The 24,314-nt window shown below is 45.8% G+C and overlaps 1 protein-coding gene across 3 annotated transcripts in view; it reads left to right on the forward strand.

Moving 5' to 3' along the window:
- Window positions 1–23,773, forward strand: part of RAB11FIP1 (RAB11 family interacting protein 1) — a 30,945-nt gene extending 7,172 nt beyond the window's left edge. Inside the window, exons 1-6 of one of the 3 annotated variants that reach the window (XM_064585552.1) lie at window positions 5,426–5,466; window positions 8,660–9,102; window positions 10,085–10,886; window positions 11,913–13,793; window positions 14,534–14,642; window positions 21,702–23,773. In XM_064585552.1, the coding sequence (XP_064441622.1) occupies window positions 5,441–5,466; window positions 8,660–9,102; window positions 10,085–10,886; window positions 11,913–13,793; window positions 14,534–14,642; window positions 21,702–21,920 (3,480 nt within the window). In that variant the 5' untranslated portion in view covers window positions 5,426–5,440 and the 3' untranslated portion in view covers window positions 21,921–23,773. Of the gene's footprint in view, window positions 1–5,425; window positions 5,467–8,659; window positions 9,103–10,084; window positions 10,887–11,912; window positions 13,794–14,533; window positions 14,643–21,701 lie in introns of those variants that run through there. The other 2 variants (XM_045879834.3, XM_045879835.3) reach the window with 2 other exon arrangements.
- The last annotated feature ends 541 nt before the right edge of the window (window positions 23,774–24,314 follow it).

Raw genomic sequence — 24,314 nt, forward strand, 5'->3', positions numbered from 1 at the left:
AAATTCCTTTCCTGCAGGGAGAAGTCTGTAGGTAATCTGCTAGAGAAAAATCAAGGATTTTAGTCTCCAGGGTGTCCCCGAGGGACACATTTTGGAATGTGGCTGTGGGGAGAAAAAAGGCAGTGGTAATTAAGTGTCCTTTCCTGAATGCTGGCCTTTGAATGGAGTAGAGGGGAGGCATTTATAAGGAATCCCAGAAAAATGTTTCTAGAGGTGTGGCCGCCGCGTACTTCGTACTTCGGCTAAGCTAGGTAGAACAGTTAAGGCTTCCAGAAAGCCTGGTCTGAAAAGGCCTCTTGTGATCATGAAGAATGGGTGTCCTGTGCGAAGGGCCCCAGGGCGGGCTGGGCTCCGGGGTACTTCTTCGGGCGTCTTGCCTTCTCTAGCACCAGTCTTGTGGGGTTTTCCTTGTACCCCAATGGCACTTCTCATTTTTACTAATCATTGGTTGTTAAAACAGGATTTAAAAATGTGGGGTTTTTTTTCCCCCTCCTTCTCGAGTCTTAGCTTGATGGCAGGGTAAATCATCCATACTCTGTTTCCTTGCCCAGAACTCTCACCGAAAGAGTGCGAATCTGTCTGTGGGGAGGGGAGTGGACTGGTAGGTCCCTTATGCTAGGGTGTGTTTGTTTTCTTTTGTCGTGGTCAAGAGATGGGGAACCAGGCCGCTGCATTTTTGTCCCATTCTTCAAGTCTCTTTGTGTGAGTGATAAAGGAACCCGTGATTGCTAGGAGATTGTTCTTTGACAGATCCATTGGGCAAGAGGCGAGGTACCGGATCTGATGGTAGAATATTAACATTTGTGGCTTTTTGAGATATGATCAAGTAAAAAAACAAATTGACAAATGATTACAGGAGGGGTAGACTTCCATGTTTAAAAACCTGTTGATTTTTCTAATTTTTATTATTATTTTTTAGAGATTCTATTTATTTGAGGGAGAGAGAGAGAACGCGTGCATGTGCCCAAGGTGGGGAGGGACAGAGGGAGAGAGAGAAGCAGGCTCCCCACTGAGCAGGGAGCCTGATGACTCGGGGCTTGATCCCAGGACCCTGGGATCATGACCTGAGCAGAAGGCAGACACCCAGGCAGCTAAGCCACCCAGGCACCCTGATTTTTCTAATTTTTAGAGAATCTTAAAATACTGATGCTTGCTATCTCTTTAGTACTCATCTACAGGGAATTTAGCACTGAGTGATTGCTTTCCATTTAAAACACAGGTCTTGATGGGGCACCTAGGTGGCTTAGTCTTAAGCGTCTGCCTTCGGCTCAGGCTCAGGTCGATCCCAGGGTCCTGTCGAGCTCCCTGCTCCTCGGGAAGCCTGCTTCTCCCTTTCCCACTCCCCCTGCTTATGTTCCCTCTCTCGCTGTCTCTCTCTGTCAAATAAATAAATAAAATCTTAAAAAAACAAACAAAGAAAAGCCAAAAAAACACAGGTCTTGGGCACCTGGGTGGCTCAGTTTTTTAAGTGTCTGCCTTTGGCTCAGGTCATGATCCCAGGATTCTGGGATTGAGTCCCGCATTGGGATCCTTACTCAGTGGGGAGCCTCCTTCTCCCTCAATGTGCCCCCCCCATGCTTGTGTGCTCTCTCACAAAAATAAATTAAAAAATTTTTTTAAATTCTTAAAAAATAAAGTTTATAAAAAAAATAAAACACAGGTCTTGATCCTGATACTTCAGTCAGTCATGCCATCTTGTCGAATCTCCACAAGGGTTTGGAAGCCTTCTGTTTCTTATCCCTGCTATGTAGAAACGCTGAAGAGTTGTATCTGAGGGTCAGTAAATCTCTCAGTAAGTTACAGAAACTATACACCGATCATGGTATTTTTAAAGCTCTTATATACTTCTTAATTTTAGAAATTATGTAATACAAACTGATTTTGTAACTGTCTTTTCCTCCTCCCTTCATATGCAAACCATTGTTTGGATTTGATGGATAAGGTCAGATAACTAGGAGTACAGCCAGTCAGAAATGTTAATATCTTAAATTCCCTTCCGAGAATGATCTGAATGGGTAAACCATGGTATACGTGCACTTCGCAGAAGGTCATGCAGCCCTTAGAAATGGCAGGTATGAAGACTGGAGGGCAATAATGTACAACACACTATAAATAAAATTGCATGTCTGCTCTGGTTACAGCTGAGTAAGGATTATAGCTATCACTTATCGAATGCTTACTAAGTAAGTGCCAGGCACTGTTCTGAGCACTTGACATGTATTGGGTCATTTTATCTTGGTAACATCCTGATGAGGTAGGTGCTTTTAGCCCTGTTTCAGAGGAGGTGCCTCAGCCACAGAGAGGGTAAGTAACTTGCCTAAAGTCTTTCAGCTGGTGATTGTTAAAATGTACAGGAGAAAGATTTCAAGAAGACACATAAAAAGGTAATAATGGTCAGATTCTCATGAAAGTTGAGTTCATTTAAAAACAATTAACAAAAAATTTTTCTTTTTCTTTCTTTTTTTTAAGTTTTTGTTTTGTTGCTTTTTAAAGATTTTATTTTTTTATTTGACAGAGAGAGAAAGACACAGTGAGAGAGGGAACACAAGCAGGGGGAGTGGGAAAGGGAGAAGCAGGCTTCTGCTGAGCAGGGAGCCCGATGTGGGGCTCGATCCCAGGACCCTGGGATCATGACCTGAGCCAAAGGCAGACGCTTAACGACTGAGCCACCCAGGCGCCCCTCTTTTTCTTTTTTTTTTTTTTCTCTTCTTTTCATAGACTCCCTGCCCAGCATGGAGCCCAACATGGGGCTGGATCTCACAACCCTGAGATCAAAACCTGAGCTGAGATCAAGAGTCGGTTGCTTAACTGACTGAACCACCTAGGCGCCCTAACAAAAAATTTTCTGTAACCTGTTTGCTCACTTTCTAAGAGAATTTCCATAGAGCAAATAATATGGAAAGGACCCAAAGCATTTTCAACCTGCTTTTTCTGTTCTCTCTCCTGGAGCATGGCACTTACCAGCTTTTAGGATCGAGTTTGGTGGCTGCATATAGCTTTTCAGTGCTGCCAGAATGGCTGTTTTAGGGATTGGGGTAAAAAAATGAGCCATTTGCCTCTCTCATGATTGACCACAAATTCTTCCAAGTTGTTGACAATGGGCAGAGAGGAAGGGCCACCTAAGGAGGCCAGGTTGGCCAATCGGGCATTCTGTATTCTGAGTTAGGTAATGATGACCAGCTACCGAGGGCAATCACAAAACTTGTTAAACTACTTAGCCTCTGTAGGGTACACACCACAAATGTTTTATAGGTTGTAAATATTTCTGTCCCTGTTTGCTCTGCGTTGCTTCCGGGCTACTAAGTGAAGAGTCCAGACATATCACCCATCTGGGCTCACCCCTTTTGAGAACACCTTTTAGATGTTCTCAGCTGCTAACCCCACGTGATTTTCAGCCTTATTTTTATTCTCTGGCGAAGCCAACTAATGAATTGCTTTGAAAAAATTCTTCATCTAAGAAAGATTGAGAGTGTCCTCTGTGTCAAACACTACATCAGGTGCTGTTCTGTTCTTCCTGCTTCTTCCCTCACCTGAGGCCATAATCCCCTGTGTCACAATGCTCGGTTACCGTGGGGGTGACTCACGCTACAAATCAGGTAGAGATGTTGCAAGGGGAGGGAAATAGGCAGTCCACCACAGACCCGGGGGTCCCGACTGGACCCACAGACACAGAGCCCTTGAAATTAACACACATGAAAATGTTGAAGTCACTTGGAGAGCTAGTGGTCTTTCTTCCCCTCCCTTTCTTGGCGCCTCCTGTGTCTAATACAAGTATGCAGTATTCATTTTGCTGGAGCCCCTACGTAGGTGGTTTGCATAGCCCCTTGGGATTTAATTTTGCCGAGGACCCTATTTGTGTGTGAGAGCCCTTACTTGGGATAAAATTGTACCCTTTATTTATTATTTTTTCCTAAAGATTTTATTTATTTATTTGACAGGGAGAGACACAGCGAGAGAGGGAACACAGGGGGAGTCGGAGAGGGAGAAACAGGCTCCCTTCGGAGTAGGGAGCCTGATGTGGGACTCAATCCCAGGACCCTGGGATCATGACCTGAGCCGAAGGCAGTAGCTTAACCGACTGAGCCACCCAGGCGCCCAAAATTGTACCCTTTAGTAGGCACTTCTTCCCGTGTCTGATTATTTTCTCGTGCTTCCAAGTCAGAAAGAAAAGGCAGCAGTGGTCCTAATGTAACACTTGGTGATGTTTGGTGAGCCTGGTCTCTTTCTCCCACTGGAGGGTAAGCTTTTTAGGGCAGAATCTGGCCCGTTTGTTTTGTATTTCCAGTGCCGGCTACGTAAAAATGTTTGAACTGAATCTTTGAAGGCACTGTTTCCCTGTACCTGTCTGCCTCTGGAATGTTTTAAAGGAAAAACATGTTTGTTTCAGCTGCAGAAAGATTATTTTTGAGACATACCAACCAGTCCTTTACAAGTGTAATCCCGAAAGTCTGCATTGCTGTGAGACTTTTCATTTCCCAAAAGCAGGAACCACACTGCCCTCACCCTGCCACATTCCGATGGAAGGCCCCCTGTGATCAGCTTTCCATGCATTTGAGCCGCATAGTGAGAAACGGTGCGCTCCAAAGCAGACTGACCCAGAGAATTGGTCATGGTTGGATAATTTTAGCTCTTCTCAAAATGACTGTTTAAACCCCGGGAGATTTGACAATGCGGATCCAGACAATAGAAGACATGAATGAATTTTTCTATATTTTTAGCCATTGCCTTGTCTTGTGTTTTACCAAAAAAAAAACCCCCAAAAAACAAAAAACCAAACAAACCCAAAAAACAAAAACAAAACCCCAAACCCAAAAAACTCCAAAACAGCAGGGCAACCTGTTTGGATAATAGGCATTTTTGTGTATATATGCCCAGGACCATCACTTGACTGAGCAGCACAGAGGGGTAGGAAGAGTAAAGTTTTCATTTTATACTGTTTTGTATGATTTGAATTTTTACCTTATGCCTGTTATTACTTTAAAATATAGTTTATGTGAGTCTTCTGTCACTTTCTATGTATTCAGAGATCCTTTTGATTTTTGAAGAACTTGGTTTTTAATTATAAGTTAAAATAATTATTTGTGGAAGGGATTGCTTGATTTTTCTTGATCGGTTGCAGGATTTTTCCAGAATATGGGCTTAAAAACAAACTCACTACCTTGGGATGATGGCTTTCTTTATGTACTCTGCCCTTTGGATTAGGAAAATGAACCTGGCCCTAATTTCTGAGATAATTCAAGCTTTCTGGGCCTCCATGAAAGGCAATGCTGGAAAACGCCCATTTTGCATCAGAGGCTGTGTGGCCCTGCTGGGACTTCATTATTTATGAACTACTTCCGTGAGGTGATGGAATTAAATGAGCTAAAAAAACAAAGCAAAACAAAAACAAATGGATAGAAACACTTAAAATTGAATTGAAGCTTGATGTTGAAACCTACAAATGTGTCTGGTTTGGGATTTCTTAGGGTGAGACATTCATGAATCATGGCTTTCATTTATTTTTGAGTTATGCATGTGCAAGAACCCTTGCTTAAACGGTTTGAATTTTTAATGATGAGGGTAATACTGTGAGAAGAAACAATTCCTGTCTTCTTTTCCAGCTTTAATAAATCCAGCACAGATTTTTAAAAATTCTGAACATTTGCATGGGACGCTTACCTATGATTCAGGCTGCTCTTCCCATCCTTAAATAGCCCTGTGCCTGTTCTTGGCTACATGGTGTTTGGTTTTAGGTTTGCCTGTGAAAATAAATGATAGGAACAGTTGATGAAGCATCTGTTCACACCTCCTAGTGGTTTTAGAGGTTCCCCAAACAAATCCCACTTTAATGCCAGGGGACCGAACCTGTGCATCGGGTAATAATAGGTTCCCCAGGGAGGATTCTAGAGTTGGTTGTAGCGTCACTCAGAACAGACTGGCGCTGATACTTTTGGAGAGGAGGGCTGGTCCCAGGAACTGTCGACAGCCTGCTTTGAAGGTCTCTGCATCTTTGAAGGTCATCTCTGCATCCCCTGGGAGGCTGCGGGTCGGGACTGAGTTGCGTGGAAGAGCTTGGGGAGGCGGCCTGACCCATGGGCCTCCCCAGGGTGGAGAGGTGAAACTGCTTGTGGCTGGTGTGGTCATCTGAGCTCCGCAGTCAGCTTTCAGCAACTTCCCCTTTCCAGGTGCCTGCAGTGGGTATTTACAAAAGCTAACCACCCTTCATCACCCAGGCTACCGTTGAGCCACATGACTGTCCGAAGAGAAGAATACAAATAATCTTCTGGACATCTAAATGACAAGCATGCAAAAGCTTCCAGGCTAGGTCTTGGAAGATATACTGGAAAGACACCAGACTGGCAGGGGTAAGGTGGTATTGTAAACACCTTTCATCTCCACTGCCCCTGCCAGCTGTGGCCTGTGGTTTTTAAAAACCATAAAAGATTTTCCCCTAAAGGTCCAGAATCATAGCGCACATCATCTTCTCCGATGTTGGCTGTATTTTTGAAATCCAGTCTAAGTTCTTCTCGATGGCTTTGCATACTGGACTTTATATGTAATCTTACGATTTATGAGGGCTGGCTGGGTATGGCGGGTTTTCCCCCTTTCTTCTGAGAACACCTCTTTTTTTCTTATGATAGGACTTTCACATGAGAAGCTTAAACTTGCCTCAGAAAGAATTTAAATTTGAGCCCTCCTCTCGTGTCTTGCAAAGGGGAGGTGAGTTAGGAGAGAGTGCGAAGCGGGAAGTTTGGTGTAAGAGAAAGAATAGGAGCTTTGGAGAAATGCAGAACTGACTCAGAATCCTGCCTATGCCCTTTGCCAGTTGCAAGACCTTGGACGAATCACCTGCCTTGTGTGCCTCAGTGTCTTTGTAAAATGGGTATAATGTCCATTCCATGTCATCCTTGTGAGACTTAGATGAGGACATCCCTAAGTGTGCACAATGCCAGGTATGCTGTAGGCGCTGTTTAAGTGTTAGATGTCGGCTTCCTCTGCCCCTTTCCTTTTAGTGTACAGTAAGCTGAGATAGTGGGGCAGCGATCTGCCCTGTGAGCAAGACCGGCTGAGGGTGAAAGAGGAAACTGTGCCCGTTTGAGCAAACCTATCATTTCCTTAACGTCCCCGGCCCTCAGCTCTTAACTAGGTCACCACACAGAACATCCAAATGTGGTTTCTCAGTCTGTGACGGTAACCCTGGGGATGGCTGTCAGTGGACCATGTATTCAGACTTTTCTGCTCTATAGTGGTCATGCTACTAATCCGGCTCACATTCTTGCAGTTCACCAGATGGAAAATGCCCACGGGAGATTTCCTTTTTCTGACGTTCGTCTTTCGGGAGAGTTGGACTGATAGAATATTTGCCATATCTTGAAGTAGTTTGCAAACGACCAGTTGAAATACTTGAATAGTGTTTGAAAGATTTCTTTTTTGGATTATTAAGTTAGGAAAGAATGCCTCCTTTCAATTTCCAATTTTTTTTTTTTTTTTAGGATGGTAAAACATACATCACAAAATTTACCATTTTCACCATTTTTTTAGTGTATAGTTCTGTGGCATTAAGTACATTCACATTGTTGTGCCGCCGTCGGCCGTCACCACCATCCTTGGCCAGAACTTTTTTCTCTCTCCAACTGAAACCGTGCCCATTAAATACTAATTCTCCATTCACTTCTGCCCCTGGCCCCTGGCAACCGCCATTCCTACTCTATGAATTAGACTGCTGTAGGTACCTCATATAAGTAGAATCATACAATGACATTTGTTTTTAAAGATTTTATTTATTTACTTGTCAGAGAGAGAGAGCGCACAAGCAGGGGGAGCGGCAGGCAGAGGGAAAAGCAGACTCCCCACTGAGCAGGGAGCCCCATGTGGGATCATGACCTGAGCCAAAGGCAGACGCTTAACCAACTGAGCCACCCAGGTGTTCCGCAATGTTATTTTGTGACTGGCATATTTCATTCTTTTTGAAAAACAAAAACAAAAAACATATTTACTCTGTCTTATATTTTCTATTATTCCCTGGCAGGGACTGTTCTACAAACTCTTGCTTTTTTTTCTGAGATGTGTGTGTGAATTTGCATTCTGCCTTAACTGTTTGTGTATGAGCTTTGCATTTTTACCCTGTTGACGGAAAATACCAGTCACAGGAAATGATTGGTTGGAATATTTGATTTATTTTATTTTATTTATTTATTTTTTTAAGATTTTATTTATTTGACAGAGAGAGAGAGACACAGCGAGAGAGGGAACACAAGCAGGGGGTGTGGGAGAGGGAGAAGCAGGCTTCCCGTGGAGCAGGGAGCCCAATATGGGACTCAATCCCAGCACCCTGGGATCATGACCTGAGCCGAAGGCAGATGCTTAACGACTGAGCCACCCAGCCACCCCATGTTTATTTTATTGTTAGAAATAGCTATTGAATCAAGATTTTTAAGTGACTGTACATTAAGTACAGAATCAGATCCTATCTTTGCCTGGTGGATGTCTTCTCAAAAACGAAACTGCAAGTTCTGCCCTCATTCCCCTACCCCACCCTCTACTCCAAAGAAGAGAGCCCAAGAATGTGCTTATGTAAGAGGTTGGTGGTAGCAAAGAAGAGAGACTGGTTAATGGGGACAGTGAACATTGTTTTAGGCTCTTTGATTCCAGGGTAACCTCTCAGCCTTTCTCCTTGTAGGTGGTATACCTTGAAATCCAAACCAGGAAAGAAGGATAAAGAGCGAGGAGAAATTGAGGTTGACATCCAGTTTATGAGAAACAACATGACTGCTAGCATGTTTGACCTCTCCATGAAAGACAAGTCTCGGAATCCATTTGGGAAACTCAAGGACAAGATCAAGGGGAAGCGTAAGGATAGCGCATCAGATACTGCTTCAGCCATCATTCCCAGCGTGACACCCTCCGCTGACAGTGATGATGAGTCTCCTTCCAAAGACAAGAAAAAGAAATCGAAGATCAAGACCCTGTTTTCGAAGTCGAATTTGCAGAAAACGCCACTTTCCCAGTCCATGTCCGTCCTGCCTACTCCAAAGTCAGACCGAGTGCTGCTTCATCCTGGAGACTTTCAGTCCCAGTGGGAGGATGATGACCATGAGGATGAATCCTCCTCTGCCTCGGATGGTAAGTTTTCTCCTCCTTCTTACTTGGGCGCTCTCTCTCAGCCTATTTGCATTAAGAGAGAAGAAGCAAATCTTAAAGAGGAAGGTTTTAATTCAGTTCCTGGGTTACTGAAATGATGATGGTGGTGGTGATGGTGGTGATGGTGGTTAATCTTGGTTAGAAAGGCTTCTCTATTACTAAGCCCTCTGGTTTCTAAGAATGTATAAATTTCTTTTCTAAAATGTCTGGCTCGGGGCACCTGGGTGGCTCAGTTGGCTAAGTGCCTGCCTTTGGCTCAGGTCATGATCCCTGGGTCCCGAGATTGAGTCCCATGTTGGGCTCCCTGCTCATTGGGGAGCCTGCTCCTCCCTCTCCCTCTGCTGCTCCTCCTGCTTGTGCTCTCTCTCAAATAAATAAATAAAATCTTTAAAAAAAAGTAATAAAAAAATAAAATGTCTGGCTCTGTAACTGATGTACATTAAAAAAGCTTTTGGAGTTAACAATGAATATATCCAGGCTTTTTTTTTTTTTTAAGTTAAGAGTAAAATCATAGAACCTTAGAGCAGTTCTGACATTTTATTAACTCATCAGATATTTATTGAAATCCTATTAATGTGTTTAACCCTCATGGGAATCATCTTTAATGAAAGTTGAGGAATCTAGTTCCTTTAACTGTGAATTAACTGTGGATTTGAACTTCAGTTTCAATGACCAAATCCTTACTGTTGGCCAGATTCTGCCCTTCTCATTGGTTTAATGCAGGGTTTCTCAACCTCCACACCGTTTGTAGCTGGGGCCAGATAATTCCTCATTGTGGGGACTGCCCCGTGCATCATAGGATCTTTAGCAGCATCCCTGGCCTCCACCTGTTAGATGCCAGTAACACACCCCCATGCCGATAACCAGAAATGCATTCAGACACAAGAGATGGTCACCCCCTTCCGGTTGTGAACCGGTCGTTTAACTTCTTGTTTCCTTTTGATCTTTGTTTTTCTTTCCACAGTCATGTCTCACAAGAGAACAGAGAGTGCAGATGCTAAGCAACTGAACCAGATCAATTTCAGTCTTCCCAAGAAGGAAGGACTCTCCTTTCTTGGCGGCCTTCGGTCTAAGAATGATGTCCTTTCTCGCTCTAATGTCTGTATCAACGGGAACCATGTTTACATGGAGCAGCCAGAAGCCAAGAGTGAGACCAAGGACAGTACCCCCTCCTCTTCCCCGTCCCCCCAGGGCTTCAGGAAGAAGCATCTCTTCTCCTCCACCGAGAACCTGGCTCCTAGGTCTTGGAAGGAGCCTGGAGATGGAGGGATGGTGTCTTCCGACAGGCGGTTCTCTGAGTCTTCCACAAAGGACTCTCCGAAATCCATGTCTCTGCCGACCTACCAGCCGCAGGGCAGTGGGGATATTCGGGAGAACACGGCTCTGGCGAGCTTGGAAGCTGCAAAAGAAACCAAAGAGAGCAAAAAGCAGGAGAACAAGAAGTCCTCTTTGCTTTCTCTGGTGACGGGAAAGAAGGACGTGGCTAAGGGCAGTGAGGGTGGAAGCCTGCCTACCATCCCAGGGAAGGAGAAGGAAGGCACGCTGATGGAAGTCCAACCAAGGGAGGACCAGCCAGGGCCTGATGAAGACCTAGTGAAAAGCTCTGAGAAGGACACTCTGGCTGTCATCTCTGGATGGGTTAAATCCCTGAATCCCTTTGAGGAAGTGCCGATCACAGAACCGGAAGCTGACCGAGAGCCCAAGTCAGAACCTGCACCAGCTGTCGGCTCTACAAGGGCTCCGCAGACCAAAGCTGTCAAGCCTCGGTGAGTCTTAGCCCCCCTGGTGCAGGGTCTGCACCTCACTGTTCGTGGTGGTCAGCAAGGTCTGCCGGTCGAGCAAATCTTGCATGTGGATCCCGGGTGGTACCAGTGTATGGCAAGCATTTAATGGCCTGAGTTATTTTTACCAGCCCATCCTGCCTGACCGCCTGCCTGCCTGGCTGGCCCACCCTGGCCCAGATTACAGTGATGTGTCCCAGCCCAGAGCCACTGCCAGCAGGCATGGGCTTTCCGTCTCAGTAAGATAATCAGCCCCCAGTGGAATGCCCTGGTTTGCAGCAGATTCTGAGTATTGCGAGTTGGGCAGACCAGATTTTGGTTGTGGCATGTGCAGAACATGTGTTTATTTAGAGTTCTTGTCACATATTTCCCTTTGAGGCGGATGATATCTTTCCTCCTTGCAATTTGGCATTGGTGTGCTGGCACGGGAGACCCTTGGCCCACTCTCGAGTGTGCCCGTTCTCTGCGTGTTCAGTGTGCATCTCGTTGCAAGAGCCTGAGTGAGCGTTGGGGGCTTTCTGCTTTCTCACATTCACACTGACAATATTTCTGTGGTCTGGGATGGGAGAGACTTTTTTTTGAGATTCTGCTTACTTTGATTTCACACACACACACACACACACACAAATACACAGACACACACACACACGGACACACACACACACGCAGACTGTTCCTCTTCAGGATTGGTGCCTGTTGCCTTCAGGTGCATCTTTTACTGCTTCGAACTTTGTAGATACTTTTTGTTTATCACCAAAAGAAACTGTGGGCTGTTGCTTTACCTGGAGCTTTCTGTTTCTGTTGCAATAGCCCTTCGTGTGGCAGGTGTGTTGGTGATAAAAGTGTCCCTTTCGTACGTTAAGTGATTGATGTTCCGTCTCTCACTTCTTAAGATATTGCCCCAAATATAAAAGTGTTCTCCCCTTTGGAGCAACTTTATTTGTAAGTGTTTCTCGCCTCTCACGATGCATCTGCAACTGACCTGCAGACTTTATTTTGTCCTTTTTGCAGACTGGACGTGTCTCCAGAGGCTCAACCCACAGCCAGGCTTCCTTCTTCCCCTGACTCTCCTCTCTTCTTCTCTGCTCTTCTTTCCAGTTCTGGCCACACACCAGTCCCTTCTAAATCGGGGCATGGTGCAGAGACACCGTCCTCTGAATCTCCCTCTGTCTTCTCTTTCTCATCTCCCATAGTGGCTCCCATTTCCACCTCCACGCCGGTTGAGAACTGGCCTTCCTCAGATAAGGGCCAAGCCTGTCCTGAAGAGCCATCTTTGCTCCTTAAGGCAGAATTGCCAAGGGAGAGTTTAACACAAGTTCCAAAGACTATTTCTGGTGGCTCGGGGTCACTTTCCAAAAAGCTACCCACTCCAGCTTGTAAAGGGACGGAAGATTCTCCCATGAGGAAGACCAGTGAGGTAGGCCCAGAGAGCACCGTCGGTAGTGACTCAGAAAAGTCTCTCCTGAAGCAGCCTGAAATGGGGCACCAGGGGGAAGATCTGGGGTTTCCCCCCTCAGAACGAGACTATGTCCCTTCATTTCAGGAGGCCCAAGAAGTAACATTCGCCCTTTCACTCAGAAGTGGGCAGACTGAAAGCCCAGTGGGGAGGCCTCCGATGGGGGCAGACACGGACTCGGAGAGTCTGTCTGCGTCTTTTGGGGAGAACGGACTTCAGGAAGACAGCATGACTTCTGCCATGAAGGAAGGGGTGCCCCCTCTTCAGATGGGAGAATCGGCTCCCCCTCTTGGCTCCGTGATGCAGAGACACGGAGAGAATGTGGGCGAGAGCCGAAAGAAAATCAAGAAGCACGTGTCATTTTCTGAGCAGCTCTTTACACAAGAGGAGCTAGAGAAGTCCGCCGGGCCGGTGGAAGAGGACAGAAGTGATCCCCAGGAGCTGACGCATGAAGGAGCCGCTGCTGGAAACGTGTCAGACCGGGAGCCTGCTGGGTCCCTTCACGCAGAGGACGCAGAGAAGGGCGCTGTGTCCCCACCCGGGCGCGCGAAGTGCGGTGTGCCGGCTTCTGAGGCAGACCCCCTTCCCCGCCCCTCATGCGAGGAGAGCGTCTCAGAAGGCCCCGTGAGTGAAGCAAGCTCAGGGAAAGACATTCCCCTCTTGACGATCGAGCCAGATGATATACTTATGGCTCAAAATCAGAGCAAAGCCAGTGATCACGAAGGTTTATTGTCCGATCCCCTGAGTGGCCTTCACTCTACCCCAGGTGTGAACTCTCCAGTCATGGCTGATCTGGCCTTAACCCTTCCTTCCATTCCTGAGGTGGCATCGGATGATGAGAGAGTGGATCAGGTTGAAGACGACAGAGAGACAGCCCAGGTGGCGGCCCTGGAAGGAGGGCCTTCTTCCTTGAGCCTGTCCCCTGCCCGTCCTGAGATGGAAAAGGGGCCAAGGGGCGAGGCAGACGGGTGGGCGGCGCCTGTGGAGAGCCTGCATGACCTCAGGTCAGAGGCACCTAAAGCATCTGCTGCAGCGTCTTCAGGTCCAGCTGCAGCTTCAGGAATTCACAAACCAGATCTTGGCAAGGGCTCACGCTTGGATAAACGGCTGCCAGGTCCTGGCGGTGGCAAGAAGGGAAAGCTGATGGGAAATGGGAGGCCAGGCCAGCCTCCTGATAGGGCCCTGGATTCTCCTATATCCAGCCCCTCCTTTTCTGAGACCTTTCCTGTTACACACTCTTCCCCCAGCAGCCCACACGCTGACACTCACCCCACCGGTACAGCAGAATCTCAAAAAAAAGCAACAGCAGAGGGCTCCGCTGGTAAGGTGGAAAATTCTAGCAAGAGGAAGCCGCTTCTTCAGGCCTGGGTCTCACCCTCAGAGACACATCCAGTGTCAGCTCAGCCGAGCGCGGCAACGGGGTCAGCCAAGCACAGGTGAGAGTCGGGGAAGATCGTTTCATCCATGGGAGCGATGCGCCGCCCCCCCCCCCCCAACCCTTTGCCTTCTGCCTGCGGGGGTTTTGGCTTTCTGCTTGCACGGCTGTCCCGATGGCACACCCGCGTGCTGTGCTGGTAGGGCCTGTTTTCAAAGGGTCTCCCCCCGCCCCGTGGTGGGAATACCTCCTCGAGACACTCCTGTGTTTGTAGGGAGAACATAGTGCCAGTCTTCAGAGGTAGTTTAGGGATTGTTCTGCCCAGTCAGAGTTGGGGCGCTCGAACCACAACGATGTCCTGTGGCCCGTCTCTTCCTAGCATCAGAAAGCAGCCGAGACGGAGTGGTAGAACCCAGCAGTGCTGAAAGCTTGCTGTAAGGTGAAGCTGAGGAACGGAAGGCTCAGTAGTGACTCCCACGGTGCGGGTCCTAGGCTGTAGTTGCCCCCAAAATCAGAGGCTGTCTTTAATGTTCTTCTGACATTGACAGTGAGACCGGGGGTCTTGTGAGAGCACCAGGACACCTGGCTGTCCGGTGTGCATGGTGGGCCTGCATGTGGCTGCCTCGTGCTGGCCGCCCTCCTATCCACAGGAACGCTGGTGTGTGTCGGACTGGAGGTGTGAACAGAACTTGTCACCACTCTGCCCTCTTGTCTGTCTCGCCGGCTGCCATCCGCGAGATGGACGGTTTCTCGGTTTTGTCATTACTGAAAGGTCTAAGGATCCTATCCCCTTCTCTTTAGACTCCACCCCGTGAAGCCAATGAACACAACAGCCACCAAGATTGCTAACTCCAGCTTGGGCACCGCCACCATCATCAGTGAGAACTTGATCAATGAGACCATGATGAAGGTATGTCTCCTCCAAGAAGTAGGCGTGCTAGTTAGGGATCTATGAAAAAACCCATTTCTAGAGTCACCATGATATACACCTTCTTCGGCAGCAGGTAATGCCAGGAGTGACTTGAGCATACAAACGTCTGGGTCTGCAGATAATCTTTGGAAGCCTCCACGCTTCCCAGGGGATTATTACTGCCCCCCTGAGAGTTACTTAGTTATTGTTGAATTGCTTAGGTCTCAAGCAACGTGATTGATACCGGTGCTGCTTTTTGGTGAGAAGAAAATGTCACCCACCATCTGGTCTGTTCCAATCAGATATTTTCATTTCCCCGTGTATTTTTTCTTATCTTTTGGCAAGAATGTAAAATTCTTGTGGTTGTCATCATTGCCTAGATATACTTTTTTGAAACTTTATTCTGCAATCGTTTCAAACTTAAAAAAAGTTGCAAGAATAGTACAAAGGACTGCTATAAACCTTTCATCAGTTGTTGACATTTTACCATATTGTCTTTATCACTTTCACCCTCTCTTTCTCCTGTTCCCTGTCCATTCTCTCTTTGTATATATATACATTTTTTTTTTTTTGTCTGAACCATTGGAGGGTAAGTTGCCTACCTCATGCCCCATTTACCACTAAATACTTAAGTGTGTAATTCCTAAGAATAAGGTCATTTAATCAAGGTCAAGACATGTAAAGTTGATGTAATCCTCTTTTCTCATCTGTAGCCCATACTTGAGCTTCACCTCTTGTCTCATGAGTGTGCTCCCTAGTTTTCTTGTTTTTCTTTCCAGTCCAGGATCCAGTCCGGGATCTCTTGCTGTTTTGTTGCCGTGTCTCCCTGGGCTCCTTTATCCTGGAACAGTTCCCCAGCCTTCTTGAAGTCTCTCAAGACCTTGACATTCTCTAAGACTTTAGATCAGTTGTTTTGTAGAATTTTCCTCTGTTTGGATTTGTCTGCTATCTCCTCATGGTTTGGTTGAGGTCGTGCATTCCTGGCAGGAATTAACCGTGCAAATCATGCGTCCTTCTCAGTGGTTCGTAGAAGGAGGCACATTACATCCGCTTGTCGTGGTAGTGGGCATGTTAACTCTGATGACTGACTTTAGGTGGTGTCCACAAGGCTCTCTAGTGTAAAGTTCCTATTTTCCCCTTTTACAATCAATATGAAATTCGTGGGGAGTTAATTTCAGACTATGTAAACATCCTGTTCTCAGGCTTTCGGATCCATTGGTGAATATGGCAGTGGCGAAATGGTGATTTTCCAGTTCCATCGCCCACATAGAAACACTGTTCGATTCTCTTTTTCATTCAGTAGATCATAAGCATTTTTGCATGTTGCTACTTAATTAGTCTTTGAAATGGTTGTACCAATATTTGCTTAACCATTCCCCTGTTATTGGATATTTGGGTGATTTTCTGTTCTTCAGTGTGAATAATGTTATAGTCAACAATTTCTTGCATAGAACTTTTCCCCTTCTTAAGCTAAATTTCCAGGAAGGATATCGCTTGATTAGAGGATCTCTTCTCTTTCAAAAACTTGGGCTAACTTTAAAAAAAAACAACTCCTGCCCACCAGCGAAACCAAGCCAACCCCCCAGATGATCTCTGCTTTGGAGCATCTCCATCCTGCCTTTTCTGGTTCTAAAGTCGGGAGGCTATGGAACACTGCCTCGTTGCAAACCTCTGGTCTTTGACTCATTATCACTTGGGCTGGAGGAGAATGATTTACGGAGGGACTGGTTGGCAAGGCTGTGTTGCGTTTCAAATATGTGGAGAGGAATTTCCTGACTACTGGGGACCACTGTCAGTAGAAATAAACTTTATTTCTATTTTAGTCCAGGGCATCTAAACGCTTCATTTAATGAGAATTTCACAGTCCTATGCACTGTAAAACATCAAGTAGTCTTTGCGATTTTAGAATAAAAATTTCTTGCTTATGTCTCCTTTACTCCTATAAGCATTTTTATATTTTTTAAGATTTTATTTATTTGTGAGAGAGAGAGATAGGGAGAGAGAGCATGAGCAGGGAGGAGAGGGAGAATCAGGCTCTCAGCTCAGTAGGGAGCTCGATGCAGGACTCAATCCCAGGACCCTGAGATCACGACCCGAGCTGAAGGCAGACGCTTAACCGACCGAGCCACGCAGGCGCCCCTGTAAGCGTTTTTAAAGTGCCAGTTAGTTGTTACCACCTGGGTTCCATTGCATCTCTGCCGCCAGGAGCTGGGCGAAGGGTTTACTGAAAGCTGGGGCTCTGAGGTTCAGGGAAGGAAGCTGAATAGTGGTAACAGATGGTCATGGCGAATGAGCTAGCATCTTCTAGCTGCCTTGCCTTCTCTTCCCTTGTACTGCGTGCTGCCGGGGCCAGTGGTAAGTGAGCATCATTCTGCTATGTTTTAGCCCTAGCCTAAAAATGCCCCATAACTCGCCCAGCTCAGCTTGGCGGGCCTCTGAGGGTGTGAAGAGGCAGCACTTACCTTCCAGGAGTTAACGATATTTACCAGGAAACCGGGCAAAAGAACAGCATAAAAGGGACAGTAATGAAAACTAGGGTCATGGAGCAGCCTCCCATCCCCTCTTGTACTGTGGAATGCAGCTGCGCTCCAAAGAGAAACAAACACCTAGCTCTCGGGAAGTGAGCAAGACCCTTGGCTCCCATTTTATTTATTCTTCAAAGCTCATTTAATCAGGGGCTTATCTCCTGGCCCTGACTGAGAGAATATCTTGCCTTAAAACAAAGGCAACTGCTGCTTATTTTGCTCATGATTTGTAAGCCCGGCAGCTGCCCTTTTGGCTGCCTGCAACAAAGCGCTTGGTCCTGGACCATACCTAGTAAATACTCTGAGCAAATATGGAAAGTTTCCTAGCGGCTCCTCTTGGCCCCCCATATAACAGATGCTTTGTACTAAGCCATAAATAATATTTACAAAAGTAACTACTCTTTGGAATGTTGCAAAGTACCAGCGAGGTTAGGGAAAGAAATTGCACAGCTGAAGTTATGAAAAGCTAACTGAGTCATTATCATAATGGGGTTTTTTTTGGGTTGCTGTTTTAGGGCCTCCATCCCTTATAGATGATTTATAACTTAGGAGTGTATTATTTACCCAGGTGGCTTTAACACTTCCATTTAAAAATAATACAGCCAACTACATCCAAAAATCATCTGTCCTGTTAATATGGAAAAAGTTAGACACAGATTTGAATATACGTCATTATTATTACAACTATGGTGGGAACATCCAAGGTGAAAATCCTGGAAGGAAATATGTGACAATGGGCAGTGTTTTTTCTTGAATTAATGGTTATTTTCTTTGTACCTCTTCCTCGCCATGGCTGTTGCTCACTTTCTGTAATGCTGGATTGTTTTATAATTTTTTAAGTCATCACATATCTAGGATTGCCTAATGATTTCAAAGTCTTACATTCTTTCCCCTTTGGGTTATGAAATCCAAATTGAATAGCTGTTTTATAGTTTGTAAGGTATGAAGTGCACATGCCTTTTCAACCCTACGCATTTATCATAAGGAAATATTTTAGAGACGTGATCAAAGATTTATGCTCATACATTTTAATAAAAATGTTATATATAATTTGAAAACTGAAAAAATCTAAATATCTAGCAAAGGAGATAGGTAAAATATAATGAAATTTTAAGTATCCATTAAAAATGATTTTTTGCTGGGGCACCTGGGTGGCTCAGTCGTTAAGCGTCTGCCTTCGGCTCAGGTCATGATCCCAGGGTCCTGGGATCCAGCCCCACATCGGGCTCCCTGCTTGGCAGGAAGCCTGCTTCTCCCTCTGCCACTCCCCCTGCTTGTGTTCCCTCTCTCACTGTGTCTTTCTCTGTCAAATAGATAAATAAAAATCTTAAAAAAAAAAAAATGATTTTTGCTAAAAAAAAAAAAAGGTGGGGGCGCCTGGGTTGCTCAGTCCGTTAAGTGTCTGCAGACCTTCGGCTCTGGTTGTGATCCCAGGGTGCTGGGATTGAGCCCCGAGTCAGGCTCCCTGCTTGGTGGGGAGCCTGCTTCTCCCTCTCCCGCTCCCCCTGCTTGTGTTCTCTCTCTCTGTCAAATAAATAAGTAAAATCTTTTTTAAAAATTATTTTTGCTAAAATTTAGTGATGGGAAAATGCTCACAAAGTAATTTTAAAATGCTTGAAAACCATATTCTGCATGATGCTTAAAGTATAAAACTTAGCATAAAGAAACCAAGGAAGAAATAAGAGACCCAAATGTTATGTGTTGGAGTTCCAGGTAATAATTTTTTCCCTCTTCTGCATTTGAGATTTTCCATTATGAGGAAATATCCCCTTTATAGTGAAAGCAGAATTCTGTTATTTTGGAGGAAAATTAATTTTTTTTAAAGATTTTATTTATTTACTTGAGAGAGAGCAAGAGAGCACAGAGAGAGAAGGAGAAGCAGACTCTCCGCTGAGCAGGGAGCCTGTCGCGGGGCTCGATCCCAGGATCCCGGGATCATGACTGGAGCCAAAGGCAGACGCCTCACCGACTGAGCCACCCAGGCGCCCCTGGGGAAAATGAATTTTAATTTGTCTTCAAAGTCTAGTTGAGCTGTCACGCCCCATCTTTGCAGTTTGTCCCGATTTCCTGTGTAGCAGAGGGCTTTTGGTTGTCCAGCTCTCTGAGCCCTAGTGTGTGAGGCACTCTAAGGACCTGGTCTCTACTCTCCAGGAGCACCTGCTGCTCCTGCCTCCAGGCTTCTTCATCTTTCTCTCTCACAAACCGTCTTGCCCTGTATCTTAAATGATCCACATTTTTCAATAAATAAAATCCTTGTATGACAGAGCTATAATCTAAAAACCCTTGAGGACATCAAGACAACTCCTTTTTTAAAAATTGTGGTAAAATAGGGGCGCCTGGGTGGCTCAGTTGGTTAAGCGACTGCCTTCGACTCAGGTCATGATCCTGGAGTCCCGGGATTGAGTCCCGCAGCAGGCTCTCTGCCCAGCGGGGAGTCTGCTTCTCCCTCTGACCCTCCCCCTCTCATGCTTGCTCTTTCTCATTCTCTCTCTCAAATAAATAAATAAAATCTTAAAAAAAAAATTGTGGTAAAATAAACATAACATAAAACTTTTACCCTCTTAAGCATTTAAAAATTAAAAAAATAATTTTCAATTCAAGCGCAATTAACATATAGTGTTATATTAGTTTCAGGTGTACAGTTTAGTGATTCAACAATTTTATACATTACTCTGCTTATCATAAGTGTGTTCTTCATCCCCATCATCTATTTCACCCATCCCCCCGCCCCGTGGTAGCCATCAGTTTGTTCTCTACAGTTAAGAGTCTGTTTCTTGGTTTGTCTCTTTTTTTTCTTTGTTCGTTTGGTTTGTTTCTTAAATTCCACATATGAGTGAAATCATATGGTATTTGTCTTTCTCAGGCTGACTTGTTTCGCTTAGCATTATACTCTCTAGGTCCATCCACGTTGTTGCAAATGGCGAGATGTCATTTTTTATGGCTGAGTAATACTCCATTATGTGTGTGTGTGTACCACTTCTTTATCCATTCATCAGACGAGGGACACTTGGGCTGCTTCCATAGTTTGGCTCTTGTAAATAATGCTGCAACAAACATAGGGGTGCATTTATCTTTTCAAATTAGTGTTTTTGCATTCTTTGGGTAAATACCTAGTAGCGGGATTACTGGATCAATTCTATTTTTAATTTTTTAAGGAACCTCTGTACTGTTTTCCACAGTGGCTGCACCAGCTTGCATTCCCAGCAACAGTGCGTAAGGGATCATAAGCATTTTTAAGTGTACAGATCAGTAGCATTAAGTACGTTCACCTTGTACAACCAGTCTCCAGAATCCTTTTCCAGACACTCAACTTTTTGGTTGAAGATGGTTTCAGAATTACTAATAGGGTGACTGAGGTCCAGAGGAATGTGTGCCTTCAACAAGTTAAAAAAACAAAAACAACAAAAGGATTAGGGGAGAAGTGGTTTTTTGAAAAAGTAGTCCAACATCTCGCCTGTTTCCGTGCAGCCTGTGTTAGGTGAAAACCTGCTCTGTGCATGGAATTGTCGGTGTGTGCTTCTAAGCCGGGACTACGAGCCCTGTGCTTTCCTTCCGAGCCAGGATAAGACGGATGGGATTTCTCTCTGATGTCTGGCTAGCATGTAGGCAGCTTACGTCGCTGCACTGAGCAGCGCCTTCTATCATGTTGTCAAAAGAGTGAATGATGATTCTGCTCTTGACTTAGCTTCTCCAGCTGGAGACTTGGTATGACGTGGTACTTTTCATTCAATCCTTATCTTGTGTTTCCTCACGGTTTGGGCCTGGTCACTTTGCAGCTGGACTCCAGTCATCCCAGATTATAAATGCTGATGGAGTAACTCCTTAGGGCTCCTGCTCTTGGCAAGAGTGGGGCCGCTCAGCCCTGGCACTGGCCGCTGTGTGCCCAGAGTGTGTGCCATGATTCTGAGCTGCTGACTGGGTGATGCGCCACCGTGGCACTTAGCTCTGACTCTGAACATGTCTCAAGTATGAAATGATTTAAAATGGGGTCTCTGAGTGGCCAGTGCATCAGCCTACCTGTGGACTCCTCAGGTAGTCCAGGAGGAGCAGCTGCGTGGGGTGGTGATGGGTGAGCATCGTCTCCTGCACCTTCTGTCACTAGGGTTTCTTCATGGGCCGCCTTAGCTTGGGGCTCTCAACTTCGCATTGATATTTCATTGTGCCAGCTCCTAGTGTCCAGAGACCTCCAATTGTTACATTTCCTAAAACCTCAAATCCAGAGTCTAATCCAGGGGTTTGTAGCCTGTGAGCCGAGTATGGTTTTTACATGTTTAAAAAGTCGTAAGACAGAACAAACGAACCAACAAAGAAGAACAGACAACACAGGCCATATATGGCCTGCAAAGCCTCAACTATTTACTCTCTGATCCTTTACAGAAAACTTTGTCAATAAACCGGTTTTCTACCGGAACTGAAAATACATTCCCAGGAGACTCCGATCGCTAATAACATTTTCCTCTTTTAGATTTCTTTACGATATTTGCCTTCTTTGCTGACTTTACCATTTTTTCTCCCCCTGTCTCCCCTTCTAAAGAAATACAACCCCTCGGACCCCGCCTTTGCTTATGCACAGCTAACCCACGATGAGCTGATCCAGTTGGTCCTCAAACAGAAGGAGACGATAAGCAAGAAGGAGTTTCAGGTTCGCGAGCTGGAAGACTACATTGACAATCTGCTCGTGAGGGTCATGGAGGAGACCCCCAACATCCTCCGTATTCCGGCTCAGGTCGGCAAAAAAGCAGGAAAGATGTGAATCGTCAGCCTAGGAGACGGAGACTGTTTTGTGAGTTTGTTTCCATCTGCTCCTGAGGCCAAGGACTCCGTATGCCTGATAACCAGCTTACAGGCTCAAAGTCACCAGCTGCCTCCCTTGCCTGTTATCTGGCAAGAGTCAGTTCCACCAACTGAAGCCAGGTTAATTATTACAATGAATCTTTTACTGTACATTCCCAGGGTTTTATTTTTAAATGCCACTGTGCCTTTAAGTATATTGTAAATGTTTTATGCTCTGACCAGAGATGTGGTCATAAGATCTGCTCCTGGCCCAGAGACTCAGATGGCGCAGGGTTATTCGTGTATTTAACATTGGGATTTTCTTTCTTCGATATTGACATTTAAAACTACGTACTCCTCCTCCCACCCCGCCCCGTCAGTGAAGTGTGGGGTGAAATGAGAAGGACCGGGCACATACTTGCTTGGCTTTTGAGTAGCTCAGGGTGATGTTTGGCTGCAGGTGCTAAGTTTTGATACCGTGTAAACCTCTGGGCTTCTTGGACTTGGTCTTGTTGATTTGACCGAAGCAGGGGAGGTTAAAGAAAGCCTCTGAGTGTGCCTTGTAGATTTGGAACAAGCTGCCTTTTCTAAGCACCAGCTGCACTACTCTTTAGCCTTACAGTGTGCTCCTGATCGGTCCATAGGGCGTGTCTGTGGGGACGTGAGAAGCAGAAGAGGGAATTCCTCACTTTGCACTCACTTAACGGGGGTTGGTCAAAGGCTCACGGTAGCCGGTAGCCAGGTTCCTGCTGGCTAGAGTGGCCTCGTCAGTGCTTGAGAAGGGATCGGGTGGCCCAAGCATTTACTCGGTTCCACCAGGTATGGGATCATCTCAGTAGGACTCCTGTGGCCTATTCCCCAGTGCCTTTGCTTGGCTCCCTGATTTCCTCAGCAACACTTCCTGGCGATTCCCGCCCCCCACCAACCCTTGTTACAAAATTACGAAGAGCAAGAAGATTAACACTTAGTTTTGGTTAGCTGTATTTTTAAATCTAGAAGAACACACCTATTTTTTAAAGCTAGGACGCTTCTGAACTAATAGCTCCAGTTCGGATTCCTCAGGTAGTTTCCTTGTACGGAACCTAATGCTGGAATTAGAATGTTTCTGTGTTGCTCGTTTTTTTTTCTTTCCTCCTGGTTGTGACAGACTGTTACCAAACTTTGACCTCTCTCCGGGGCGGAAGAAGATCACAGGCCAGCGTGGTGGGCAGGGCTTGAGGCAACAACAGTCATTAGACTGGGGGTCTCTTCTCTGTATGTTCTTGTTCTGTGGAGGGTAAAGAGGCAGGACGGTTGGCAGCAGAACCCCTTTTCAGGATCACACGTTGGCTGCAATGTTAGTTATATCGGAGCACTTTAACCTGAAGGGTGATACTATAACTTGATTAATCAGCTTTTGATTATCTTACAGGAGTGGGGACCACTGTAAACTTCCCAGATGACTTGTATTTTTGTAGTGCTATGAGAGTTATTTACATACCTATAAAGAGAACCATGTATTCGCCTCAACTCTGAAAACGTACATGTATATATATTCGTTCCGCAATAGGTTTTTTACTTAAAAACGTATTTTGACTGTGATAACCCAAGGGCACTGGGGCAGGGGTGCTCTGAATGATTTCTCCTTAGAAGAGCTGGTGTGGAGACCTGCATTGTTCACGAGAGGTGCTTGGTCTGGAGATATTATCTGCCGCTAGGACCTCGGGTATGTAACTCGGTCAGTGTTTGAGAGGGACGTCTGGGTAGAAGAGTGAATTCCTGTGCTCTGAAATGCCACTTGGGGACTCTGGAGGATGAAGGACAATTTACTTCAAGGGTGTCTGGCTTCTACCACTGCTGGGGAAAAAAATCCAATTTATAGCATTCCTGCACCTCTCAAAGTAGCTAACCTGGACGGCATGAGGTAATGAGTGTCCTGGAGGGCTCTACTTTGGTGGAGGATTTATCTAGGAGAAGCTTTAGTCTTCCCTGAGCCATTAGCAGGGGCTGGTGAATCGGAGTGTTGGAGCTCCTGTGCCCGGCACGTGTCAGAGGGCGCACGCTCACCTACACAAGGAGAGTTGGGACTCGCCTCTGGCTGCTAGAAATGCCAACCTGATGGAAGGACGCTGGGAGGAAGCTGTGTTCTGGAGAAGCAGGAGCAGGTCTTTTCCTGGCCTTGCCCAGCTGCCTCCAGAAAGAGCAGTCAGTACTTAAGGGAAGCATCAGATTAAACACTGAACACCTTGCAGTGAACTTCAGTTGGAGGTCAGCCTCCTGAAAAAAATGTCAATCCTTTGCCTGTTTCCTATCATCTCATTCCTTGGACTTTGACAGGTTTCCTGCCCTCCATTTTATTCCTGTGTTAATGCATATCACAGTGGAGGAACAAGAA

Source organism: Mirounga angustirostris, unplaced genomic scaffold (assembly GCF_029215605.1).
Source record: "Mirounga angustirostris isolate CCGP_5_RB_7025 unplaced genomic scaffold, mMirAng1.0.hap1 SCAF_2, whole genome shotgun sequence".
NCBI classification, from domain to species: Eukaryota; Metazoa; Chordata; class Mammalia; order Carnivora; family Phocidae; genus Mirounga; species Mirounga angustirostris.